The sequence below is a fragment of the Bubalus kerabau genome, chromosome 14 (genome assembly GCF_029407905.1).
Source record: "Bubalus kerabau isolate K-KA32 ecotype Philippines breed swamp buffalo chromosome 14, PCC_UOA_SB_1v2, whole genome shotgun sequence".
Lineage (NCBI taxonomy): Eukaryota > Metazoa > Chordata > Mammalia > Artiodactyla > Bovidae > Bubalus > Bubalus kerabau.
Genome location: NC_073637.1, coordinates 35,971,347 through 35,998,430, shown reverse-complemented (window position 1 = coordinate 35,998,430; position 27,084 = coordinate 35,971,347). Strand labels below are relative to the sequence as shown.

Sequence of the window (27,084 nt, the reverse complement as noted above, 5' to 3'; positions counted from 1 at the left end):
TTTCGAGAGAAATTATTTTAGCCTAGTGTTATATTTTCTGCTGTAGTCCTGAAAATGGAAATAACTGATGTCATTATCCAGATGTTAAACCAATTCCATGTCACTCAGAGTTGTGCTTTTATTATTTCCGTTTTCTATTTAGCCTTCTTTTTTCTCTGAAAAGATCCCTCTGGTTGTTTATGTTTTACTTCCTGTTGCCCTGACCACAGAAATAATATATCTTACACACTGAGAAACAAAATTGGAAAATGGTACTATGATATAATGGATTAAATAGTTTGTAACTTCAAGATGAATATTCAGAGGATATATTCAGTGTCATAAGTTTTACATAATATTTACTATTGTATTAAAGAGAAATTAAAGGCACATTGTACCCTTTAGAGGTAATCCTGTTTATAACATCATATTACTTCCTAACGTTTCAGACAAATCATTGCAAAACTTCTTTTGAGCTAATAAATTGTTTATACTCGATCTCACCATGATACTGAAGATTTTTAAAAGAATATGGTTGGGGAATCAAAACTTCATTTCGAGGGAAGAAATCCCAGTATACTGAAATTATTGGCATCTTGAGAGGAAAATAAATATGCTTTTAAAAATGGATAATGGATAATGTTCTGTCATAAAGTATTACTTACAACTCTCTTCAGCCTGCTGGGAGGAAAATATTAAACTTAACCAAGTTGATTACTGTTATCATGTCTGGTCCCACCCCCACCCCCAGTTTTGTTTCTAACCATGCATTCTGCTTCCTTGCTCGCCTGCAGTGCTGAGACAGGGATTGGCATTCAGTCAGATCTACCGTTTTTCCTTGTCCGACGGCACCCTTGTGGCCGCGCAAACGAAGAGCAAGCTCATCCGATCTCAGACTACTAACGAACCTCAGCTCGTGATATCTTTGCATGTGCTGCACAGGTAAGCCTCGTTCTGACACACCATCTCCCCCGCCCAGCTCAGGAGGCCAAGTTCCGAAAGCAGATTTTATCCCAGAGCTTGTCTGCTTGGGTAGACATTTCTGTTGACCAACCCCAGTCATGTAAATATAAATTGATTTGTTATTGGGACTTCCCTGGTAGTCCAGTGGTTTAAGACTTCCAGTGCAAGAGGTATGGATAGTTCAGTCCCTGTTTAGGAAACTAAGATCCCCCATGCCTCATGGCTGAAAAACCAAAACAGAAGCAGAAGTAATGTTGTAGCAAATCCAATAAAGACTTTTAAAATGGTTCACATCAAAAAAAAAAAAGAAAGAGAAAAATAAACTGTTGGCTAAAAGAAGACAACTTCTGATACTGAAATTCAAATTAAGGCTACACTTTGAACTTTAGCCTTAAGACTAATACATTTTATTTTATTTTTTTATTCATTTAATTTTCTTGGCCGAGCCATGCAGCTTGTGGGATCTTAGTTCCCTGACCACGGATTGAACCTAGGCCCTCACCAGTGAATACTTGGGAGTTCTAACGACTGGACCACCAGGGAATTCCCAATACTAGAGAATTTTAAAACCTAACTAGAAGGACACAAGCTCACACTTAATGACTGCCTGTCACATCAGAGGAGGAAAATAGATCACCTCCCAGCAGTGACACATGCTGGGCAGGAATTCAGAATGACTTCTGCTCCCATGTGTTTAGATTTGAAACTTTCAAATATACATATACTTAGAAAGACGTATTTTAGATTGTTATTCTCAGCTTTAAATTAACCTTTTGCATTAGACTTTAAATTGAAAGGTAGTAAACATTTCCCCAAAAAATAAAAGTGAGGAAAATTGAATGTTGATTTTTAAAGTAAATATCATAAACCATCTTGTTTTAGAGCACAAATTTAGGGAAATGATTGCATTTCAAGTTATGTAAATATTTATGTGTGTGCTGTATAAAACTTTATGAGTTACTATCAGCAGATATAAAGTTGCTCTAGAGTTCCCTTTTATTATACTTCTCAATTATGTATTTTGTTATTTAGAAATTAAAATCAAGCGGCCCTGTTTGCCAACTCTTAATAAATCCGACCTCAAAGTGAAACAATCTGAAAGTGATTACAGATGGGCCAGATTGCTCCCCCCTAACTGAAAGCTGATGTTTGATAACTTGTGAAACCTGTTTTGTTTGGATTTGTGAATGCATTTGGTAACTCACGAGTGACTGCCAAGCTGTAAATTAAAGCTCACAGGGCTTGGAAAATCGTCCAGCTTAGAAAGCTGCCCTGAGTGGAGGAGTGGAGTAGGGTGGCCTGCGAGTTAGGGTCTAAGATCCCAGAGTAAGGGTGATCTGCAGCTCCTCGCATATGGTCTGAGAGGCGCTCACTTGGCCTTCTAGGGGAACCCAGGCAGGGGACTTGTTAGACAGGTAACCGAATTCCCAACACTTTGGGTAACTTTGTTGGCTCGAAAACTTGGAGAGTTTCGAATAGTTGTGGCGGGTTTTTTTTTCCTCTTAAGGTTTACTATTCATCTGGAGCCAAGTAGCCCACATCAAGCTCCAGGCTCACAGATGGGTCTCTTGTTAGGAATTGTAATCTCTGGCAAATAATTGAAGACAGCTATGCTTGCTTGGGTCATTTCTTTCAGACAGTACAAGCTCTCAGTTATTCATGATAACATACCAGTTAATGAGCAAGGCATAGTATGTAACTGGAGCCCTGCTAATGTCTTGTCTAGCAAATACGATGTCAACATGGTAGTAGTCAAATTTAAACACAAACTCCCTCCGTAAAACCACAGACGTCTTAATGAATGGACTGGAAAACATCCCTCTTGGTCCTAAATGCTGCATGTTCAATCTTGCCCATAATTGCAGATGGTTTCATCAAAGTATTATCTTTCTTTTCCTTCCATGTCATCCGTTCTTTTAAAGAAATGAAGCAATCTCATCTTTGAAAATTAATAACAACTTGCTCAGTATCTTCCCTTTTATCTTATATGTCTTTCCTCATCTTACAGAGAGCAGAATGTATGTGTAATGAATCCGGATCTGACTGGACAAGCAATGGGGAAGCCACTGAATCCAATTAGCTCTAGCAGCCCTGCCCACCCGGCCATGTGCAGTGGGAACCCTGGTCAGGATATGACCCTCAGTAGCAATATAAACTTCCCCATGAACGGCCCAAAAGAACAGATGGGCATGCCCATGGGCAGGTTCGGTGGTTCCGGGGGAATGAACCACGTGTCGAGCATGCAAGCAACCACTCCTCAGGGTAGTAACTATGCACTCAAAATGAACAGCCCCTCACAAAGCAGCCCGGGCCTGAATCCGGGACAGCCCAGCTCCATGCTCTCACCAAGGCATCGCATGAGCCCCGGGGTGGCCGGAAGCCCTCGAATCCCTCCCAGTCAGTTCTCCCCCGCAGGAAGCTTGCATTCCCCCGTGGGAGTTTGCAGCAGCACAGGAAATAGCCATAGCTACACCAACAGTTCCCTCAACGCGCTGCAGGCCCTCAGCGAGGGGCACGGGGTCTCGTTGGGGTCATCGTTGGCCTCCCCAGACCTCAAAATGGGCAATCTGCAAAACTCCCCAGTGAATATGAATCCCCCCCAGCTCAGCAAGATGGGGAGCTTAGACTCCAAGGACTGTTTTGGACTCTACGGGGAGCCTCCAGAAGGGCCAGCAGGGCCAGCGGAGAGCAGCTGCCACCCTGGGGAGCCTAAGGGTCCCAGCGAGGCCGGCCTGCCTCCAGCCGGGAGCACTGAGAGACCCGACGGGCAGAGCCGGCTCCTCGACAGCAAGGGGCAGACCAAACTCCTGCAGCTGCTGACCACCAAATCCGACCAGATAGAGCCCTCGCCGCTACCCAGCTCTCTGTCAGACACCAACAAGGACTCCACAGGCAGCTTGCCCGGCCCCGGGTCGACACATGGGACTTCGCTCAAGGAGAAGCATAAGATTTTGCACAGACTCCTGCAGGACAGCAGCTCCCCTGTGGACTTGGCAAAGCTGACAGCGGAAGCCACGGGCAAGGAGCTGAGCCAGGAGGCCAGCAGCACAGCTCCTGGGTCCGAGGCGACCATCAAGCAGGAGCCAGTGAGCCCCAAGAAGAAAGAGAATGCACTACTTCGCTATCTGCTCGATAAAGACGATACTAAAGATATCGGTTTACCAGAAATCACCCCCAAACTTGAGCGACTGGACAGTAAGACCGACCCTGCCAGCAACACGAAATTAATAGCTATGAAAACTGAGAAGGAGGAGATGAGCTTCGAGCCCAGTGACCAGGTAAGGTTTGTTGAGTGTTCTCCCAAGGGTACTAATTCATAGCCATCAAGGATTTCTCCACAAGGGGCCTGCTGAGGCCTCAGGGGACCTGATGAAAATAAGCCTCCTCCTTGGTGGTCCTTGCTTTGAGATAGAGGTAATTCTCACTGAGGTCGCAAATTCCAAACACTCTTGCCTAACAAAGAATGGAGTCGTTGTTGTTCAGTCGCTAAAAGTCATGTCCAGTGCTTTGAGACCCCACGGACTGCAGCACGCCAGGCTTCCCTGTCCTTCACTATCTCCCAGAGTTTTCTCAAACTCATCTCCATTGAGTCATGATGCCATCCAACCATCTCATCCTCTTCTGCCCCCTTCTCCTCCTGCCCTCAATCTTTCCCAGCATCAGAGTCTTTCCAATGAGTCAGCTCTTCCCATCAGGTGGCCAAAGTCTTGGAGCTTTAGCTTCAGCATCAGTCCTTCCAGTTAATATATGGGGTTGATTTCCCTTAGGATTGACTGGTTTGATCTCCTTGCAGTCCAAGAGACTCTTCAAGAGTTCTCCAGCACCATAATTCAAAAGCATCAATTCTTTGGTGGTTCCTCTTTATGGTCCACCTCTCACATCCATACGTGACTACTGGAAAACCCATAGCTTTGACTATATGGACCTTTGCTGGCAGAGAATAGAGCAGATGCTGACTTTTATTTTGTGAAGGGCCAAATGGTGATATTTCTTGCCACACACTCTGTAACACAGCTATTCAGCTCTGCCACTGGAGGGCTACAAAAGCAATCCTAGATGCTAGGGGAACAAGTAAGCCTGCTGTGTTTCAATCGAAGTTTATCGACAGGCACTGATGCTTGAATTTTACACAATTTTCATGTGTCACAAGATATTCTTCTTTTGAAATTTTTTTCAGTTATTAATAACTGTCAATCCCTTCTTAGCTCATGGGCCATACAGAAACAGGTAGCTTTTCACACACAGGGCAGCTGGGCTTTACCAACCCCTGATATCAGAAGACACCTCACTTGGAAACAATCATTTCCTCGAAAGTGGGTTTGGTCAGAGTAGACTTTAGTAAATGATTTCTTACTTACCTTTCTCTCTTTTTAAGATCAGAGTCTGGCTGGTTTTCAAACTTAATGAAAGTCATTCTGCCTCTCTTTATTCTCAGCCAGGACTTATGCTTGATGCTGAAGAATTTCTTAGGCCATCAGTAAAAACTTATTTAAGGGGAAATAAAGAGGAGAGGAGAGGTAGAATTGGCCTGGGTCTTGGTATAATTGAGCCACCAAATATCAAACATAAGTGCAAAACTGAAATAATAGGTGATGCTATCTGTTGTTCTTACTTGAAAAATGAATTCCCTGAAAAAAAAAATCCAGGATAGCTAAAATAATATTCGAAGTCATCCTTGATGACACGCTGAGGTAGTGACATCACAAGGAAAACGCTAACAGTCTAATATTTTTGTTTATGTTAAAAAAATGAGTCATTACTGACAATAATGGCTGGGCATAAGGGGCTTTCTGGGGAATCAGCAACTGGCTGGGTTCACGATGTCAGGAGCACTGCCTTCAGTCGTGGTGGGTGCGAAGTGAAGAAGCTGCCCGAACCTCTTGACTTAAAGTGGTTCACTGACTTGGCCTTGGAACTTGTTTTGCAAGTGGACACTTCAGGTGTCGCTGTTTCAGGTGTTCATGGGAAGAAGAGCGGTTAGCACCCCTGACCACCTGGGGACCTCCTAGGTGGAGGCTGAGCCTGGGGGCCGTGCTAGGGTGGAGAGGCCTGATGGGCCCCGGCGCAGGGCTGGGGCACACATCCTCTGACAGCCGGCTCCTCCTGCGTCCTGAGCACAAGCTTTCTGTCCGTCTTCCACCCTGATGTCTGGCCCACTACTACCATTCTGTGAGGGCTTTGTGCCCTTCAGGAGGGAAACAGCGTCATGGTGTAAACACCTTTGGTGATGAATCCTTAAACTTAGCTGTTGGTGCGGAGTTCTCAACACCGGCTACTCTGTGATGCTGTGAGATCATTACATGGGGACTCAGCAGAAACTTAATAACCATATCTTGAATACAGTGTCGTGTAAAACCACACTGACAGCTGCAGACGTTTTAATCTTTTGAGGTTTACTAGATTAGAATACACAGGGCTAGTGGCAGTTCAGAGTGGCAGGCACAGATACTGTCACTCAGGCTTCTTGACACACGCTAGAGGCAAGATGGTGACTCACGAGGTCCACCTTGGCTTAGTGGCTAAGTGGTTGGTCCCTCCCTCCCGGAACAGTTTATTTCTATCCCTAGACTGAGGCCCTAAGGACTTAAAGGGTATGGAAAGGGGGGCGCTGTTTGGCAATTTTATATTTAGCTGTGTGATTACATTAGCTTCATACAAGAAACTAACAAAGGAGAAGGTTTTTTTTAAGTCCTTGAGTCACTTGCAGTTTCTAATTGGTATTTATAAGAACGTTTTTAAAATCAAAACTGTCTCACTTTGGGAATTTAAAGCACAGAGTATTATCTGCACAAATCTGTCATTTTGAATGGACACATACAGGCATACACACAGACATACACATGGTATTTTTTTCTTAATGAAACCCAGTTCCTGGTTTTACCTTCTATCCATTCCCATTTAAAACTCCACCCCAAAAATACTGCTTCAGAGCAATTTTAACATCAAAAACGTTGCAGCTTGAAAAGAAAGGTTACCACAGGAAGTATGCATTACCTAAATTTAGATCAAAGTTAGAATGACTGACTTTAAGGGAAAAAAAAGAAACAGGGATTCTTTCACTCCCCTCCCTCCTTCACTTTTCCCAAATACAGATTGAGTCTATCTCCCGTTGACTTCTAGGCACATTTATCTAAGACTTTTCTTTCATTTCAAGGGAACACAACACATTTTTATTTAGTAAGATAAACTGCTAGCGAGCCTGAACTGCACAGTTAACTTTCTTGTTATTTTGACTCAGAAAAAAACTATTATCGAGTGTGTGTTTAACCTATCACTAACTTATTAAGGGCAGGAAGTACTTCAATGGCACTGTTATACTGAAAATAGCATTCTTCACTGGGTTGAGTATTTAAACAACGTTTGTTTCTACAGTGTTTCATAACCAACAGGAAACAATGACAGAGAAATTTCCAATATGTTCACTGACTTAAGTTATATACTTATTTACACAAGGGAGCATGTGTAAAGGATACTAACTAAATGGTACTCTTAGGCTTTCTTAATGCTTCTGGGCCACTTATGATGAGGGTTTAGAAATAGTCTGTAGAGAATTTCTTCTTGCTGTTTGGCTCCATTAGAAGAGCAAACCATGTTTTAAACTGGTAGTGGCCTGAAAATTTCCCTCCAAACATGGTAGAACTGTGTTACCATTTTTTAAAGCAATTTTCTGTTAGGCAAACGTAAAATTGCTAGTTTTTAAAAATTTTTTTGAAACATTGTTTTGTAGTTTATTAGAATACACGTCATTAAAATACATATGTTCTTTATATTTCCTTCAGGGAACAAATTGATTTGACACATGAAAAATTCATAAAACCAGGAAAATGAAAAATTACAGAAATCAAGTCCAATTTTCATTTTGTAGAACTTTTACAAAAATCTTTCTGACTCATTTTCTGCCTGAAATAGTTTAAACCAGCTCTTCAAATTGATGTGGCTAATTTGAGCGTTCGAAGAGATGCCTAAGCAAAACTTTGAAGTATCTTGGCAAAGCGTTTTAAAGGAAGGCATTAATCTTTTTGTCTTGTGAGGAAATCATGCCTAAGAAAGGAACTAGAAGAACTTTTGATGAGAAATAAAGCTTACAAAAACTTGAGGGAAGAAATGTTTGATCAGAAACTTAGCGTGATCAAATCTACCCCTTCTAGAACTTCCATGACTGCAGAAGAAAATGCCTATAGTTGTCAAAGTTTATTGCTAGGCAGCCAAAGGCATATAGATACTCTCCTTGAAGAAGAAAATTTCTTGAAGTAAATTTAAAACAGATTAATTTAAATGTGTACTCCAAAAATAGAGAAGAAATAAACATAAGCAAAGCAATATTAACTCTAGTAGGGAAATTTTCATAATGCATTTTTCTTATGGTGAGCTGAATAAAAATTAGCAGATTATTTGAAATAAAGAACCAAAAACTTGGTTGAAACCATCCAAATGTATTTTAATGTATGTGTGTGTGGAGAAAGAGATTAATTTTAGCCTTATTTTCAACTCATTATTTATATTAAACCCAAGACTAAATCACAATGAAAAACCACAAGTCCTGTCATTAGAACTCTTTGAAACTATGATAGTTATTTTTCTATTCAAGTGGTTTAAAGTGTCATTTTATCTGAGTGAAAAGAGTAAAGGTAAAAAAGAAAGGTAGGAGTCTAGATCCAGACTATCAATCAGTATTGTAAAAGCTTTCTTTTACACACATCTGGGATTGGGAGCAAATATAAGGGCATTCATTGAGGAAATTAATATATTGTATTTTTATCATCATTTGTATAAATCTGTATTGAGTGTTTCTCATTCAAGGCATCTGCAAAGATTTCTCAAGAAATTACTTATTACTTCTAATGACCCACCCTCTCACTGCTCCACCCACAATTTTAAAATACTCCATACAAATCAGACTGTAGTAGGGAAACTCTAATAAACTTCAGTTTATTAGAACCTCTTTCTTACATCCATAGCTATTTTCAAGACCAACTATAAGGATATTTGTCAATTTTTATAAAACTTTTTTTCTGAGAAATTATAGGAATTTTGTGAGAAATTGAGTTGATTCTGGGAAGTTTTTTAATTACAGGTTTAAATGGCTGAGGGAACCGTGTTGGCTGAGTGTCCATTGCTGTGTTCCGGGCACTGTCCTCAGAGGGCATTAGATGTTGATACTGTACTCCTGTTTGTACCTTACATGTTCAGCAAAACATGATAAAGGTGGCTTTCCAACAGAGTCACTTTACACATACATTTAACTTTCGCAGAATTGTCCATACAGATTCAGGAAAAAAAAGAATGGGTATCTATTAAATGCTTAAGTTGTGTGAGCAGTTTTGCCCACCATTCAACAGACTTGACTCTGTTTTAGTTTGGTTTGGTTTTGGTTCCCTTGAAGGGCCGATGGTGTGAAAATGCAGCTACAGGCTTTTCCAGCGCAGAATGGTTCCCTCGTGGACTTCAGCAGTTCGGAGTAAAGCCAGAGAGGCAGTGTGCGCTGTCACTCACTGGCCGTGTTGCCCATGGAGGGGGACATACAGTATGCTTCCTTCCTGAGCAGCTCTGAGGATCACTTTGTCTGTGTCTGCCCATACTATAGCATTCTAACTTTAGAACCTAACCCTTACCTAAGATGTAGCTCTCCCAAATTTGATCCCTGCCTCTTTTGTAAGAAACAGATGGCCAAACTAACTAGAAAATGGTCTTATAATTGCTCTAACAGTACATTAGAAATTTCCTGGAAAATGGATCACCAAGTTCTTGCTAAGCTAGTTGACTCTGAAACAGAGTCCAATAAAAAATCACTTCATTGTATCCTTTCTTAACTTGAGAAATTGTGTCCAGTAAAAAGACTTCCTAGATATATATTACATTTGCCATAAATTGCAAAAAACTTGGTCCAGCTTCTCATGTGTAGAATAAAACTATAAGCCATTCCGCTTTAAGTAAATTATATCATTTGAATTGCTAGTGTTAGACAAAAGGGTTAGTCATGGTCGAGGATTGAAAGTCCATCAGTGACTTTGGGGAAGTTACCTAACTTGTGTTTTTCCACCTACACATCAGGAAAATCATTCTTACCACTCTCTTCACTAGGAAATAATCTTGGGGTTTAACTTAGCCATTTTCTTGCATGGTTGGCACCATCTGATTTTAAATACTTGGCACCCAGATAGGTTCTACTTGAAAGAACATAAATTCAGTTGAGGTCTCGGGAAGAAAAGCACTAGCTGTGAAATAGTGGTGCTGCATACCATATTATTTTAATGTTGATAATTGAAATTATTTCAGTAAAGGGAAAAGTCATAAGAAACATGTTTACAGCTTCTGTAAAGTCAAATTAATAGATGCAGTGATTGGAAATGACCTCCTGCCTCCCTGCATTTGTGCCCTAAGCTGATGAGGACTGAGAAAACCAGTGTCATTTGAAACTGAAAGTGTAAGCAGTAAAAAAAATAACACCACTCAAATGGAAAAGACGGGGCTGAGCGGTTCAGGGTTACTTCAAGCTCATTGTGCCTTTTACCTCTTGGTCTTAAAAAAAAAAAAGAAAAAGGAAAGAAAAACAAAGTTCTAAAGGGAAATGACCATTTACTAAATACTGATTTCGTGTAAACTTGGATCATATTTTCCACCCGTTTTTTGTTGTTGTTATTTCTTCAAGCGAGTTAACCACTAAACCTGGGCCTAGACTGTAAATCCTAGTACACACGTGGTTAATTAGAAATACTCATACTCATGATTAATTGAATTATTAGCATAAAATAAAGGGGAATTTATAAATTGCCAATGAATCCCAGTGCTGGAAGAGAGCTTTCTTTCTAATTCAGTCTTCTCTTTTTACCAAGGAGGAAATTAAGGGGCAGGAGATTAAATTATTTGGCCTTTGTCAATTTAATTTTTTGTTGTTGTTGTTAAAGATTATCAATAAACAGTGAGGCCCAAGGTTCGCATGTGTCCGCATCTCATTTGGCTCTGGTTCCTTGTACCCTTTAGGGCTGCAATTGCACGTGGGCCTGCGGCGCCCACTCTTAGTGTAGGACTGGATAAACTCTTCTGTTTGTTAACTGCAGCCTGGCAGTGAGCTGGACAACTTGGAGGAGATTTTGGATGATTTGCAGAATAGTCAATTACCGCAGCTTTTCCCGGACACGCGGCCAGGCGCCCCTGCTGGATCAGTTGACAAGCAAGCCATCATCAATGACCTCATGCAACTCACAGCTGAAAGCAGTCCCGTGACACCTGTCGGAGCCCAGAAAACAGCAATGCGAATCCCACAGAGCAGTGAGTATGGGGTGTTGACGGTTATGCCAAGAAATTCCCATGTAATCACCATCAGAAACAGGGATTACTGAAATCTGATGCAAACAGCTTAGTCACTTCACAGTTTCAACGGTCAAATAGCACCATCTACTGTCCCAGCCCTTCAAAACAGTAGTCAGAGTGGATTCTAGTCAACGTGGCCTTTCTGCAGGAGCTTGTGGTTGATAGAGTCAGCACAGAGTGAGACTGGCCTGCGTAGATAAAAGTTCTTTGGATGATTGTCATACTTCTCTTCATTTCGGTTACTGCCTTCAGAAATGGAGTTTAAAATAGATTTTATGTGTTTTAATACAGGACTAAACACTTAGAAAGTTATGCTGACTTTTTAGGAATAATACACTCACTCATAAAAATTTCTTAACCAGAATTGTAAATCTTTATACATGAAAGGGCTATACACATTAAAAATATCTTGTCCTATCTCTTTGGAATCCTCATATAAATATCAGTTTTACATGGAAATTTATCACAGAAATGATTTCTAAATGCATCTTAATTTGTGTGATATAAAGCTAGAAGACCTTAGACTATTTTATAAGATACAGTCTGTATCGCTTTTTCTTTTTTTCCATCCTTCGCAGCTTGCAGGATCTCAGTTTCCCAACCAGAGGTTGAATCCTGGCCATAGCAGTGAAAACCCCTTTCCTAAACACCAGGCCACCAGGGAATTCCCTTTTATTTTATGTTTTTGTAGGTTTAAGATGAAGTGTTTCTTCACTTAGTGAAGTGTGTGAACACTTACTTGGTTTACAAACTTCATAATTCCCTTAAGTTATCCAGTAGCTTTTAGGAGAAGGAAATATCTTTCCTGAACAAGGGCTATATCTTGTAGAAAGACAGAGAACCTCTTTAGTGCTCAGATGATGAACATAATAATTTTTCCCTCTTCAAATACAGTTTGACCCAAAGCTTAGCTGCTGCTGCTGCTAAGTTGCTTCAGTCGTGACCGACTCTGTGCAACCCCATAGATGGCAGCCCACCAGGCTCCGCCATCCCTGGGATTGTCCAGGCAAGAACACTGAAGTGGGTTCCCATTTCCTTCTCCAATGCATGAAAGTGAAAAGTGAAAGTGAAGTCGCTCAGTCGTGTCTGACTCTCTGCGACCCCATGGACTGCAGCCTACCAGGCTCCTCCGTCCATGGGATTCTTCAGGCAAGAGTACTGGAGTGGGTTGCCATTGCCTTCTCCACAAAGCTTAGCATCTGTTCTCAAATCAGAAATGGCAACCATCAACCAAATTACAACGTATATTTGATTAATAGATCTTTTCTTAAAGTGATTCCTGGTCTTTCTGAAAAGGGTAAAACAAAACAGAGTTTATGCTGGTTATGTGTTAGACCTGCCAGTTTGTTTGGGAATGGAAGGTTGCTTATGGCCCGTGAGAGATCACAAAGTCAGAGAGTTGAGATGTGAATAAGAAACATTCTACCAAGCTTATGCTTAAGACCCAGAGGAGTTACTGAAGGGCTGTGTGGAAACTCATGGGTTCTCCCCTTTCTGTACCTCCTGGTGTTGTTCAGACTATTGAATAGCATCCAAGTAGCTAAACCTGAGAAAGTCAGATTAAGCATATCCATAATTTTCATTCCAAATGATAATTCTTCTAAATAGTTTATTTCTCTTACTGATTGTTAAGGACGTTAGTATGTTTTAAATGTTCTGTTTCATGCTGTTTATATAATTCAGAGAAAATAAACTGCTTGATATTATTTTATATATTTGCTCTATGAATTGTAATCTACAATATCTTTGTTGTTGTAAAAACACTTAGCAAATAACTGGTTGTCTGTGTGATAGTATAGTGCATTGATGTAGTGCTTACTACACAATAAACTCTTATAAACTAATCATAGAATCCATTTCAAATATAAATAAATCTGGAATTTAAGGAATATGTATTTAGAAGATTTAACAGGCCTTTAGAAGATTTAACAGGGCCTGAGAGCTTTAATACTGACTTTCGGTACCAGAGTTCACACTTAAAGACTTCTAACTTTCAATGAGAATAGACATTTTTAGCCTAATTCTCTTCCTAGGAAAATCCAGTTAAAATATGACAGTCTCAGTCCAAACCACATGTGTCCACAAGTTTGGTGCATTTGGAGATATTTATGGCTTCACAGCTGTGACAAAACAGTATTTCTAAATTCAAATAATATATGAAAAACGTATTTGTAGTTTACTTAGCAAATACAATTGAATATTAAAAGTTGATATTGGGGAGAAAAATATATAGTAAATAATAGACATGTTCTCCTTTTTTTTTCCTTTGCTTTATTGCTCTGTGAGGTTGTCAAGAAGTAAATAAGAGACCTGTTGATTAGATTGCAAGTCTGTGTTTGGACACCCCATGTTTTTTTTGTCTGTGAATTTGTCTTTACGTAAGCAGCTGGTCCCAGACATGCATACCTTTGTGATTTTACAACCGACATTTCCCCTGAACACTGCTTCTGTTACTATTTTCCATTATCCTCTATTAACCTTCAATTTTCATTTGTTTTCTCCCTAGCTTTTAATAACCCACGACCAGGGCAACTGGGCAGGTTATTGCCAAACCAGAATTTCCCACTTGACATCACATTGCAAAGCCCAACGGGTGCTGGACCTTTCCCACCAATCAGAAACAGTAGTCCCTACTCAGTGATACCTCAGCCAGGAATGATGGGTAATCAAGGGATGATAGGAAACCAAGGAAATTTAGGGAACAGTAGCACAGGTAAGGGCTCAAATGCGCTGTTAACTTTTTATTGGTGGGTTATTCAACTTAATGCTGTATTCCTCCACATCCAAGTAGTAGAATTTTTCGTGTGAAATTTTTTATGCTAGAAACACATTTGAATGTAAGAAAATTCTGCAGATTTTCACTGTGAGCGTGGTATATGAAGAATTGGAAAGCCTCCCAGTAGGCTGACCTTTTTATGCTGTGATCATTGTTTTTACAAGGGTTCTAGTTGCTCGCTAATCCTACAGTAAAGACTTATTTCACTACTATTCCAGTTACTATTTTAGACCTTGTAGTGCTTTATGTAGAATAATTTGCTATCTTTTTGTGATAATCTGCTGACAACCCCAAAAGTGTGTTAGTGTTAATCGCTCAGTCGTGTCCAACTCTTTGCAACCCCATGGACTATAGCCTTCCAAGCTCCTCTGTCCATGGAATTCTCCAGACAAGAATACTGGAGAGGGTAGCTATTCCCTTCTCTAGAAGATCTTTCCAACCCAGGATAACCCCAAAACTCCCTATTAATTGATGATTTGTGTTTCATGAATTTCAGAATGAAAGTATAAAATTCCACCAACCTTTTATACTTGTAACAATAGCAGTTCTCATTCTGAAAAATATTAATTAAGAAAATGAATTTTAAGTGGTAGTGTGGTTAACCTAATAGTAGCTGATCCAAGAACTCCATTTTTTAAAATGTATAAGGTTGCCTGTGATCTGGTTTGACCCTTGACCTGCTGTGGCTTAAGGTGTCTGCCAAGTTTCCCACGCATATTCCTAAGTGGTAGTCATCCCCATAGCAGCTGCCGTACTCCCAAACCTCCTTCCGGTTCAGGCTAGGAATCACTGCAGCAGCATTGATGGCTATAACCACCGTGTCCTGTACCCTCTGGGCATCCTGCACCCTTAGGATAATGAGCTTTCTAATGAAGTCCTGCTCACTGTTTAGAACTGGAGACAAAGGCATTGAAAGAAACATGTTATAAAAAAGAACTTATAGTCATAGGTTTTAATTCTTGGCATTTTTTTTAGCTTGGTGTGTCATCCCTGTAATCACATTTCCATTCAGATAAGTAAAAATAAGAGTTCAGTTGAAAGAAAAAAAGATGGGTGTTTTTTTTTTTCCTTTTAACTTTCTGTTGTTGGTAAGCAGTTCACATGGGAAATGTGAGCTATGTTGTGTTAAAATAGTTTATTCATTCAACAGATATTTACTGGGTGCCTACTAGATGTGCCAGACACTGACTACATCACTAATTTATTTATTTGCAGAAACAATGCCATATTGATCTTATATTATTTTTAAGATAAAGTATTGATTTATATAAGTAAAATGTTGACTCACATGAAATTCTGTCAGAGAAAAGGAGCCAATAGTTTATTAAAGGTGGCTCCTTATCAGTGAAATGCAACGTCTGGGTTCTTGGAGAAACATTAGGAATTTGGGGACATACCTATATTCAAATCTAGGCAGCCTGGAGATGACTGGCATCCAGACTATAAAGATCAAGCAGTGTCGGTGCTTTGCTTTAAAAAAAAAAGAAGAAAACATGAAAGGAACAACCCTGGTTATAATTACATTAATATTTCAAATTATGGATTATTTTCCCTTCTGCTTTCTAGACTTTATGTAATCTTGTTATATTGATTAGATAATAGATTTTTTGAAAAAGAAAATGTCTTTTCTCCCATATCTTTATATCATTCAAGTCTAGTCTTCAAATGGTTTTTAAAATATGTACTAGTATAATATTGTCCTAACTTGTTCAGTCTAATTACACTTAACTCTTCATCGTCCTGATGAGGTACATTCTCATTTCACCAGTGAAAAACCACCCACAATACATGCTCTCCCCATTTCTGAAATATACCCTGTTTTTAATTATTTATCATAATTAAAGTCAATGCAAGTCACATCTTTGAAAGCAGAACTGTTGCACATCCTTTATTAAACACTTCAGAACAAAGGGTCCTCACTTGGGGTTCTTCCCCTTTAGGATACCAAGTTTTAGCCCGTGTCTGGCCATCGCCAGCATCCTGGGGCCAGAGAGAGCAAGCACGTGATCTGCCGGCAGTGTGTGCTCTTCTCGCTGGTGTGTGTGGTTGCACAGCTGTTACTATCTCAAGCATAAGAGGATTTTTACAAATCTGTCCCTACCCAGTCTAGATCTACATCACCAGCAACGAGGTGGTCCAGGCACACCGAGGCGGCGGGCGCTTCCTTGCCGTGACCACAAAGAACCAGAGTGGAAAGATGCTCTCATTCCCCCGGTTTCCAAGGCTGTCTCAATCAGCTTTGAAGCTTAACCAATTGTAATGCTCAGAAAGGGATTTGAGAATTTAAAGTCTGGCCAAGGCTTCACGGGATAGTCTCTGTGATTTGGGTTTAGAATTAGAATATTGATTATCAGTTTTTACCTTGTTTCTCTTGGCCTCGCCTCCCTTTTGGAAAGTAAAGCATTGACGTGTATATCAGCTAATGTGATTCACTTCCTGAGGAAGGAAGTTGGGGTTATCCACACGCCACAGCACCTGTCTCTTAAGTACATATGGGAACAACTGTAACAGCTTTTCCGAACTGTAAAGAGTGGCAAGTCTATTGTGAAAAACTTCATAGTAATTGCCAGCTTGTGTTTCTTACCCAAGGCCCACATCTGGCCCGGCGAGGGCGTGAGCTGTCGGGTTAACTGTGTATTAAGAACAACTGTCTGTCTCGTGTAGAGTAAGAGCGTCTAGTGTTCCTGCGTGTTGACTATGTTTCCGGTCACCGCATCTCTGTCTTCTCTGCCTTGCCTGTAGGCATGATTGGCAGCAATGCTGCCCGGCCCACCATGCCATCTGGGGAGTGGGCGCCCCAGAGTCCTGCCGTGAGGGTCACCTGTGCTGCTACCAGCAATGCCATGAACCGGCCGATCCAAGGAGGTATGATTCGGAACCCAACAGCCAGCATCCCCATGAGACCCAACAGCCAGCCTGGCCAAAGACAGATGCTTCAACCTCAGGTCATGAATATGGGTAAGGTGGTTCCTGTACTCTTTGCTTTTCAGTTTGATGCATTCTTAGAAGGAGAGAGGAACAGCTCCTTAAGTTCTGTCAGGCTTGTCATTTGTGGTTTAGGGAATACCCCCCGCCCCACCACTACCCCCCACCACCACCCCCCACCACCCCGTGTCAAGCTATTAAATGTGGGATTTTGCTGAAGATCTCTGCACAGGTCATAGAATTGCAGGTTTTCCAGTAAAATAAGATAACTCACTACCTTTATGATGTTTCGTTTTTGCTTGAAACTATCCGATTTCAACTTTTACAGGGAGTGGATTACACTGTAACACTAGAAATATCATATAGATGATATTTTAAGGAAGCATTTCAATGGTACAGCAGTGTCCCTAACTCGGCATGGCCATCAGGACCTTAAAATGCAGATTTCTGAGCACTACCCTAGACTAGGTGGGCACAGTGGTAAAGAATCCACTGCCAATGCAGGAGATGTAAGAGAAGCGAGTTCAATCCCTGGGTCAGGAAGATCCCCTTGAGAAGGAAATGGCAGTCCACTCCAGTATTCTTGCCTGGAAAATCCCACGGACAGAGGAGCCTGGCGGGCTATAGTCCATGGGGTCACAAAGAGTCAGACCCGACTAAGCACAGCACATTTTACCCTAGACTGTTACACAAGACTCTCCCAGGTCTTCACTGAAAGAGCAGGGTCTTACAGAGCAACTCAGAAAATACAAGGATCACTAGAATTCTGTTTGGATACAGTTCACATGTTATTAAAATTAATGATCAGACACATTGTTTGATACCATTTATATGAAATGTCCAAAACAGGCAAATCTGTAGATAAAGTAAGATTAGTGGATTCCTAGGGCTGGGGCTTTGTGGGGAGAATGGAGAGTTACTCCTAATTACATTATGAGGTTTTTTGGGGGTGGGAGGATGAAAACATCCTAAAATTGATCATTGTGATGGTTGTACAGCTCTGCAACTACACTCATAGACACTGAATCATACAGTTTAAGTGAGCTAAGTATATAGTATGTCAATTATATCTCAATAAACGATTATTTTTTTTTAAAAAACTTAATGTAGCTCATTCTTGTTTCTTAATATTGACATACTAACCTTCCAGTTGTCTGTTACCATAATTCAGATAAGGTGATGTTTATGTACTTTTTCATATACTTAGATAGTGCAGGATGTTGTTATTATTTAGTCACTAAGCTGTGTCCAACTCTTTGCCACCCCATGGACTGTAGCCCGCCAGGCTCCTCATCCATGGGATTTCCCAGGCAAGCATACTGGAGTGTGTTGCCATTTCCTCCTCCAGGGGATCTTCCCGACTCGGGGATGGAACCTGGATCTCTTGCATTATTGGCAGGCAAGTTTTTTTTACCACTGAGCAACTGGGGAAGCCCAGTGCAGGATGAGTAAACGCTAAGTCATTACCAGAAAGATGCCAGGATGGTTTTGACATAATAATGCAGAATGGTCATCCCGCCCTGGCATCGATTTTCTTTTCTAGTTGTTTAATTGCTCAGCACATTTTGGCTTATTGTTTCTGAGATGACATTCATGTTGCCTTTCTATGGAGAGTGTACTTCCAATTAATAATGCACGATTCCCGAGTGTAAATTTACATAATTTGAGACATGCATGAAAAATACTAAAAATGGCCAGATTTCCATGCAGAAATACACTGGGAAATTTCTAAAATACTTAATTCATTCATTTAAAAATCATCATAGTAAATCCTTTCTGTCCAGAAATTTCATTTATCCTCAGTCTTTCTTCATGAATGACACATAGCTTTTGAGCTTGAAAAATGGCTCTGTGAGCTTCATTGTGTAGCTGAATTGCTCTGATTTTTAATAAACTCATAAAAGCTGTGAACTCAACAGAAAAGTATCTATTGTAATGGAAGACAGGTCCACAGACAGTGATAATATAATCATTAAAGAGCTCATATTGTGCATTAGCTTTAAACCTCTACAAAGAATTCCTAAGAAAGAGCATGTCTGAGTTGTCTGAGCCTCCTTTCTACTCCTGTCTTACTAAGCACTTTGCAAAATTATGTCCAGGACCTTGATGCCCTTTTAGGGGATCTGCAAGGCCAAAACTATTCTCATAATAATATAAAGATATTATTATTCTCTCATGGATGCACAACAGAGTTGGCTTAAAAAAAAAATCTTATCTGTGTTGCAAACGAACAACTCATAGAAAAATAGGTCAGATTTGTGATTACCAGAGGGGAGGGGAGGGCAGGGAAAGGCAAGCTGGTTGGAGGTGGTTTAAAGGCACAGATTTCCAATATAAGTTCTAGGGACGTAATGTATAACATGATCAATATAGCTAACACTGCTGTATGTTATATATGAAAGTTGTTAGAGTAAATCCTCTTGAGAGTTCTCATCACAAGGAAAAGAATTTTTTTCTTTTTTTTCATTTGTATCTATTTGAGATGATGGATGTTCACTAAATTTAATGTGATAATTATTTCATGATGTATGTAACTCAAATCATAGTGCTGTACACCTTAAACTCACATAATGCTGTGTGTCAATTATATCTCAATACTACTGGAAGAAAAGTCTTGTTTATAACATAGTGGATTTATTATGATGATTTTTAAATGAATTAAGAATCATTTTTTTCTATTTTCCAGTTTTAATTTTCAATACAGTAAACAGCAGTAAGATATATCCCACTTACACAAAAGCCTGTACGTTAATAAGAATATAAAGACTCCTTGGAGAAGGCCATGGCAACCCACTCCAGTATTCTTACCTGGAGAATCCCATGGACAGAGGAGCCTGGCAGGCTACAGTCCATGGGGTTGCACAGAGTCGGACACAACTGAAGTGACTTAGCATAAAAACTCCTAAGTACAAGGAGTTTGGAACTGCTCATCTAGAGTCTCTAAGTGGGTGATTAGCCTTGATATTTATTGCCCTTTTGTTCTATTTCAGAACAAAAATTCTGTCTTATTATTTCCACCTAATTATTATTATTTCTGTCTTTTCTATCAGCCAGGTATTTCTCTTTCTATTCCATAGCTGAAACAGACACTTCGCTGATTACAAGTTATAAGATTCAGGAGTTGTTTTCTTCTCCCTTTTCAGGGCCATCTGAACTGGAGATGAACATGGGGGGACCTCAGTATAGCCAACAACAAGCACCTCCAAATCAGACCGCCCCCTGGCCTGAGAGCATTCTGCCAATAGACCAGGCACCGTTTGCCAGCCAGAACAGGTGAGCACTCGGGAGGTCCCAGAGAGCAGAGTTCACGAGTGCCAGGAGTTATCTCAGCCCTAGGCCAGAAGTTAATCTTATCCTTTTAAACACTTGGTGCCTGACCCGTTTTCATGTATTCAAACTATATCACTTACTGGTCTGGGAGTGCAGGAGGTAAGGGAGGGAGGGGAATCCAAAAATCAGTTTAACTGAGCATATGCCTTCAAAGATGCTGCAGTTTAGTTGGAAAATAAAATATGTAGACTAATAACTAATATGAGCTAGCATGTACTATAAATGGGGTGATCATTCAATTGGGGTGATTGGGGAAAGCTTCAGAGTTGATGAGAAGTGGTATCACTGGGACTTCCCTGGGGGTCCAGTGGTTAAGACTCCATACTTCCAATGCAGAGGGCACAAGTTCAATCCCTGGTCAGGGAACTAAGATCCCACATGGCACGCAGTGCGACCAAGAGATTTTAAAAAATGTAAAAGAAAGGTATCATTTCAGTGGGCAGAGATGGCAGGAATCCAGTTCATCTGGCAAAAGCAGTATAATCAGAGGCTTAGAGGTTACAGAAGCCACACAATATGTTTAGGGTAACAGAATCATCTAGTTTTATGCTTCATATACTTTACCACATTAAAAAAACAGTATCAGAAGATTTAACTGGAAGAGTAGATTAATAAAGGAACAGATTTATAGAGGGTCTTAAATTGCAAACTGAAGAATTTGGCCTTTTTTCTTTAAGCTGTTGACGTTTTTTGAAAAAGAAAGTGGTATATATGATCAAATTTGATTGAGTTTTTTGATTCTGATTATTAGTTTCATCATTTTTGTTTCTGTGTAGGCAATCTTTTCTAATTGCTTTTGAAATATTTCTGTAACTGCTATACTGTAGTTTTATTGTAGTGTGTCTAGGTGTGAATTGATTTATTTATACTGCTTGGTGTTTGGTATATCTTGTGCTTGTTTTTTAAATCTGTCAATTTGTGTGTCTCATCAGTTCTAGAAATTTAGGCGTTATCTGTCTATACTGCCACACCTCCATTTCCTTTATTCTTTCTGGGATTCTGGCAAGACACGTTAACTTTCTACATTAGATTTTTTTAGAACTCATACCCTCCTTATTTCTTTATCCATCTTCCATTTTCCATCTTCTTGTCTCTCTGTACTACATTGAGGATAATTTATTCATATGTATATTTCATTAATTATCTCTTTAGCTATGTTTGATCCAGTTACATTCTTCATTTCTAAAAGTTCTATTTGCCTTATTATTTTTCATGGTTTCTTATGGATTGCTTATTTTTGACTCCACCTTTATGTCTTTAAACATGACGTTCATCCTTTGTTTCTACATTTCTTGATTTCGGAGTTCCAGTATCTGGATTCCTTGCAGTTGTAAATCAGTGACTTACTCTTGCTTCTGGTGGCCCATTCCCTGAGTATTATGGCAGTCTTTCATTGGGAGTTCTAGTTACTCTTGGCCAATGAAACACTGGGGTTAAAACTGAGGATACTTTTTCTTAGGAGAGAATTTGTGTTGGTCTCTGCAGGGGTGAGGGTTCCGCTCACCAGTCTGCTCAGAGCAGCCCAGCCCCCCGACACACACACCATCAGCTTTTTCTTGTGGCTGTGGCCCAGCAAGCCCCGACTCTTCAGGATAAAATCCACCTGTCCCCGAGGGCTTAGGTGTTGCTCAAGTTTTAGCTCGAAGGTGATTGTTCCATTAATCCCTGGAAGGACGGCATCACAGTTGTGTTATATGCTAATCTCAGGGTTAGCAAAGCACCAGAAGCAGGAGTCTCGCAGGTGACCCTGAGGCCTGTATCGTGGTGCTGCTCAGCCAGTTGTGTGGGCACAGAGCCCCAAGGGAGGGAGATAATTCACATACTAAGCACGAGTCAGCATGGGAACATAAAGGATGCAGGCAGTGTGTTCTGGGAAGTAAACATTAGGAAACAACTGGAGGAATTTGGTCTTGAGGCTCTCATGTGAAGAGTTCAGGTTGGAGGCTAGCGAGGACCTCGCTACAGACTGAACTATTTTGTCCTTTGGAGGTTGTTCAAATCTAAAATTATAAAGTACTTTTATCAAATTCACTAATAATAAAAGCAGAGTTTCTGAAATTTCATAAGGGTAGAATATTTCCAGAGCTTCTTGTTTTTAAAAAAACAAACAAACAGGTTTTAAAATGACTCCTACCCTGGGATGAAATGCTTTTGTGTAGCTCAGAATTGTGTTGTGGAGCCTGTTTTCCTTCTGTATCTTAAGAGAATGATGCAGGATTCAGGGCACTCAGTGAAGTTTTTAAAAAAAAAATAGCATAAGATGAATATGAGCTTAACAATAGGCTGGGTGAGAAAAAGCTGGAGACTAGTTATTTCACTGAAAGAAAAGACCAGGGCAACTGCTTAACAGCTGTTTAGGGAGATAAGAGAAGGTGCTCACCAGCTGTATTCCGTTCACTTAGTAGGAGAAACTAGTGTGTTCAGACCCCCGGTGCCTGTGCACCACTTCCGGGGTCTCATTGGACGGCAGTTCTGAGTGGAGTCCAGGATTCTACGTCCCTGACAAGCCCCAAGTGATGCTAGCACCGCTGCTCCTCCACTGTACTTCTCAGGGGAGAACATCAGAAGAACCAGTCAGAGTGGCTCTTCCTGGACTGGGTACCAAGGGCGCTGTGTGGCCTGCATCACTGGTTTGCTTGGGAATAGAGCATCATATAAATAACCACTGTAGTCATCCTTAGAGGTGGTACTTTCTCAGGGTCCTTCCAGCTCTTTAAGTCTGATTGCATGGTGTCAGTGAGTATGTGCATTTTCTAAATATGTTTATTTGGTTTGTTAAAAACATACCCATGTCCATGGAAACTTGCACACAGTAGAAAACGTTTTGGATGAAATATCTAAGAATAGTTTCTAGGGGAAAACTAGGCCCAAAGTTAGGATTTTCACTGTTGCCCAAGTCGAGGAGGGTTCTTTTAAAACAAAAATGGGGACTTCCTGGCAGTCAAGTGGTTAGGACTCTGCGTTTCCATGGCAGGGGGGCATGGGTTCAATCCCTGGTCAGGGAACTAAGATCCCACAAGCCACACAGAGAGGCCAAACAACAGCAACAACTAAAAAACAAAGGAGGAGAAATGCAGAGTATATGTTGAAGCCAGTGCGAGTCGGCTGCTCAGCGTGCCGGGGCTTTTCTGTGGCTCTGCTCTGACCCTGTTCTCATGTTGTTGGTGTTACTGTCAGTTTTCTTTGTATAAGAACTCTGTGGACAGAACCGAACATTTTTACTATTTTTAAAGTTATTTCAGCTTTTCTAGCCTCTTAACTCCTCTTCTTTTATTTTAAATAATTCAGTTAGAAGAAATTTATGACCAAATTTATGGTAGTCTTATTGTCCTAGAAATCCAGAGATGATGGACAACAAGGGTTCTAACCACGTCTCTCTTTTTAAATAAAAGCAGTGATTTTTTAAAATCCCCTTTGTAAGCATTAATATCACCATTAATATTTTATATTTTTACTGCCTACCTATTTAGAAGTAGATTTTTTTATGTTTCATGAGCCCAGCATTAGTTATATATACACATTTCAAAAAGAGAGTAGTTTAGCCCTTAAATTTCTAACATATTTACATCCTCATTTATTTATAATTTTATTTCCATTGGCTGTCATTTCATTGTGGTTTTTTTTTTCTTTTATTCATCTGGTAGGTAAAAGAGATATTTAAAATATAGCCCCAAATGTATAGATGATTTTTTTATAATTTCTGTTGGATGTATGTAAAAGTGAACAGTAGCTGCCTTTCATGAAAGACTTTCTTTCACATTAAGTTCAGAATTTCTGAGGTAATTTGGTGTTCTTTTGTTTGTAATGTGCCTAAGAGTAAAGTTTTCTTGGTTGACCATTAATTTATCATATAGTAGCTGCTACTTTTTTGCAAAATTTTGAAAATACAAGTAAAAAGTGATGGTAATGTTCCAATTTCTCAAACAATAGCTCAGAATTTGTCTTTTTCCCCTTATCACCATCTTTAATGTCCTGGTAGTCTATAAATAAATACAAGTATAGATTTCAATAAATAAGGTTTTTTATCATATGATATCCCTTACATGTGGAATCTAAAAAGACATGATACAAATAAATTTATTTAAAAAACAGAAAGAGACTCACAGACTTAGAGAACAAACTTATGGTTGTTGGGGGGGGAAGGATAGTTAGGGAGTTTGGGATGGACATGTATATATTTAAAATGGATAACCAACAAGTACCTACACAGGGAACTCTGCTCAATGTTATGTGGCATCCTAGATGGGAGGGGGGTTTGAGGGAGATGAATACATATATATGTATGGCTGAGTCTCTTTCCTGTCCACCTGAAATTATTACAATGTCATTAATAGGCTATACTCAAATAGAATATAAATTTTTTTTTAATTTTTTTAAAAAAGAAAGATTTTTATTGACAATGGACCTGTCTTCTGCCAGTTCATTCCTTACTGCTTTGCCAACCTGGGGCTTCTGTGTGTTCTTCCATTTATTCCTCTGAATTTCATCCTTGTCTTAATACTATGTTTGTCAGCCACCATCTAGATTGTAACTGTATTTATAATTGCCCAAAATGTAAGAAAAAATTGTCTTCCATCATATTGGCAGTCATTTATAAAGGTGGAATTGAAAGTCCAGATCACTATTTTTTCTATAAGCCAAACGTTATTATGATGTTTCTCAAAGAAGTGTTGTAACTCATGGTATGCCCAAATTTATGATACCAAGCCACAATGCAATATATTTTTATGAACATAAGAATGTATTTTTCTGAGCATAAGGTATGATAACCTGGCTAGATCAAGAACCTTTTATTTTCACCAATGGGAACTTGCTGAACTTAACACAGTTCGGATACCAAGCCAACAAAGAGACTGAAAGTGCTCACCAGGCACAGTTGAGGTTTGTAAGTAAATGCCAGCATCAGGTCAGCACAGCACAGTGAGTGGTCCTGGAGTCGAGAGCAGAGTGGGCGTGGCCAGGGGTGACTGGAGGAGACACGCTGAGCCTGGAGGGGAAGGATCACGGATGCAGAAGAGGGTGGGAAACATGGAATGGGAAGTCTTGGCATTATGGTGGGCATACAGCATCTTCTAGGAAAAGGCCGGTTGCCCTGGGCAGCTGGGACCCACAGGGAAGCCATAGGCTCTACTCTATACTGGGACAGGTTAGGCTTTACCGAAGTGTGTGTGTCCACCACCACCAGCACCCTGTCCCAGGGCCTGGGATTTTGTGAGTCAGCTCAGTAATGGGAACAGGAACCTGGCAACATCGTATCAGGAGAATTAGAGAGAGACTGTAAGCAGGTATCCCCAAGGCCCCAGCTCAAGTTGAAGAGGGCTTTGACCAAAGTAGGAATCGAGGTCATGCATTAGCTTAACTTTTTTAATTAGAAAAAGAAAAGGAAATCATGAGACCAAAAAATAGGTTATTATGTAGGAAATCACTTAGATGCCAATGAACGTTTGCAGTACTTTTTTTTCCCTGTATTGGGATGTGCCCTCCCTGGAGTGGAGCTGTCTCCCATAGTACCGGACAGGGTTTCCTCTTCCAGCTGATGCCGGCAGATGCGCACAGGGCACCTGCCTTCCCACAGAGCTCCTGCAGCCTCACTCCACTTAAGAGGGACCCGAGTTCATAGTAGAGATCTGGCGTGGGGGCTCTGGCTGTGTGGGGATTTAAAGCTTGTGAAGAAACAAGTTGAAAATTATAAAGTAAAGCTCGAGAAAGAAAATATTAACTAGCATCTTTGGGGAATGAGGTCTCAAGCCTAAGAGAAGGTGATAAATAGCATCCACTGTCGGCTGACTTGAGCTCTTTTTTCATAAAATGTACCACATCTGAATGTTGGTCATTCCTCTCTGGGGAATTTCCTCTGCTCTTTGCTTCCGTGACATGCAGTGCTGTGGTTTTTCTCCTCCTTGTTGCCAGAGTTCTGATCTGCTCCTTCCTCCCACTCCCTAAGTGTAGAGTAATCTGATCACAGTTGCGTTTAGAAACTTAATTCTGGGAGCATGTGGAAACAGGAAGGGTCCAGTCTATTTGGCTGCTTGATGTCTTCCTGAGAACTGAGGCCCTGGTGGCAACGCCTCTTATGGTACCTCTCAGGTCATGGGATGTGAGCTCGGAGAGCCAAGGACTACAGGACACAGTTTAGTGAAGGGTACACTCAATGGGTGATTTTCTTCGCAAATGACTGGGGCTAATGAAGAGGGTAGATTATTTCTAAGTGCACTGGGTTAGAACTGTTTGAAACTAACTATTGGCGTAAATCCTCAGCATTTCAGGATTCTAGGCCAAAATGGCACAGAACTAGCTTTAGGAAACATGGCCTGTTATCCCGATGTGAATCTGTCATCACTTAAGAATGAGGGTGCTGTGCTTAGTCGTTCAGTCGTTTCCCGCTCTGCGACCCAATGGACCGTAGCCCGCCAGGCTCCCCTGTCCATGGGGATTCTCAAAGCAAGAATACTGGAGTGGTAGCCATTCCCTCCTCCAGGGGATCTTCCCAACCCAGGGATCGAATCCAGGTCTCCTGTATTGCAGGTGGATTCTTTACCATCTGAGTCACCAGGGAAGGCCATGAATACTGGAGTGGGTGGCCTATTCCTTCTCCAGGGGATCTTCCCTACCCAGGAATCAAACTGGGGTCTTCTGCATTGCAGGCAGATTCTTTACCAGCTGAGCTACCAGGGAAGCCCTAAGAATGAGGGTGCTTACTTGTAAACTTCATTCTCTACAAAACATCATGTAGTACCTCTAAGAGGACAAATTAGAGGATCATTTCCCCTTTAATTTTTGAGTAACTCAGAAACTCTTTT

General features: G+C 40.5%; 1 protein-coding gene across 21 annotated transcripts in view; it reads left to right on the top strand.

The window, feature by feature from the left end:
• Positions 1-27,084, top strand: part of NCOA2 (nuclear receptor coactivator 2) — a 285,913-nt gene that overhangs the window by 239,124 nt on the left and 19,705 nt on the right. For 20 of the 21 annotated variants that reach the window (XM_055546219.1, XM_055546232.1, XM_055546227.1 and 17 more), the window contains 6 exons: positions 774-921; positions 2,951-4,220; positions 11,001-11,211; positions 13,760-13,966; positions 16,772-16,987; positions 20,098-20,227. In XM_055546219.1, coding sequence (XP_055402194.1) covers positions 774-921; positions 2,951-4,220; positions 11,001-11,211; positions 13,760-13,966; positions 16,772-16,987; positions 20,098-20,227 — 2,182 coding nt within the window. The remainder of the gene's footprint in view (positions 1-773; positions 922-2,950; positions 4,221-11,000; positions 11,212-13,759; positions 13,967-16,771; positions 16,988-20,097; positions 20,228-27,084) is intronic. The other variant, XM_055546236.1, reaches the window with a different exon arrangement.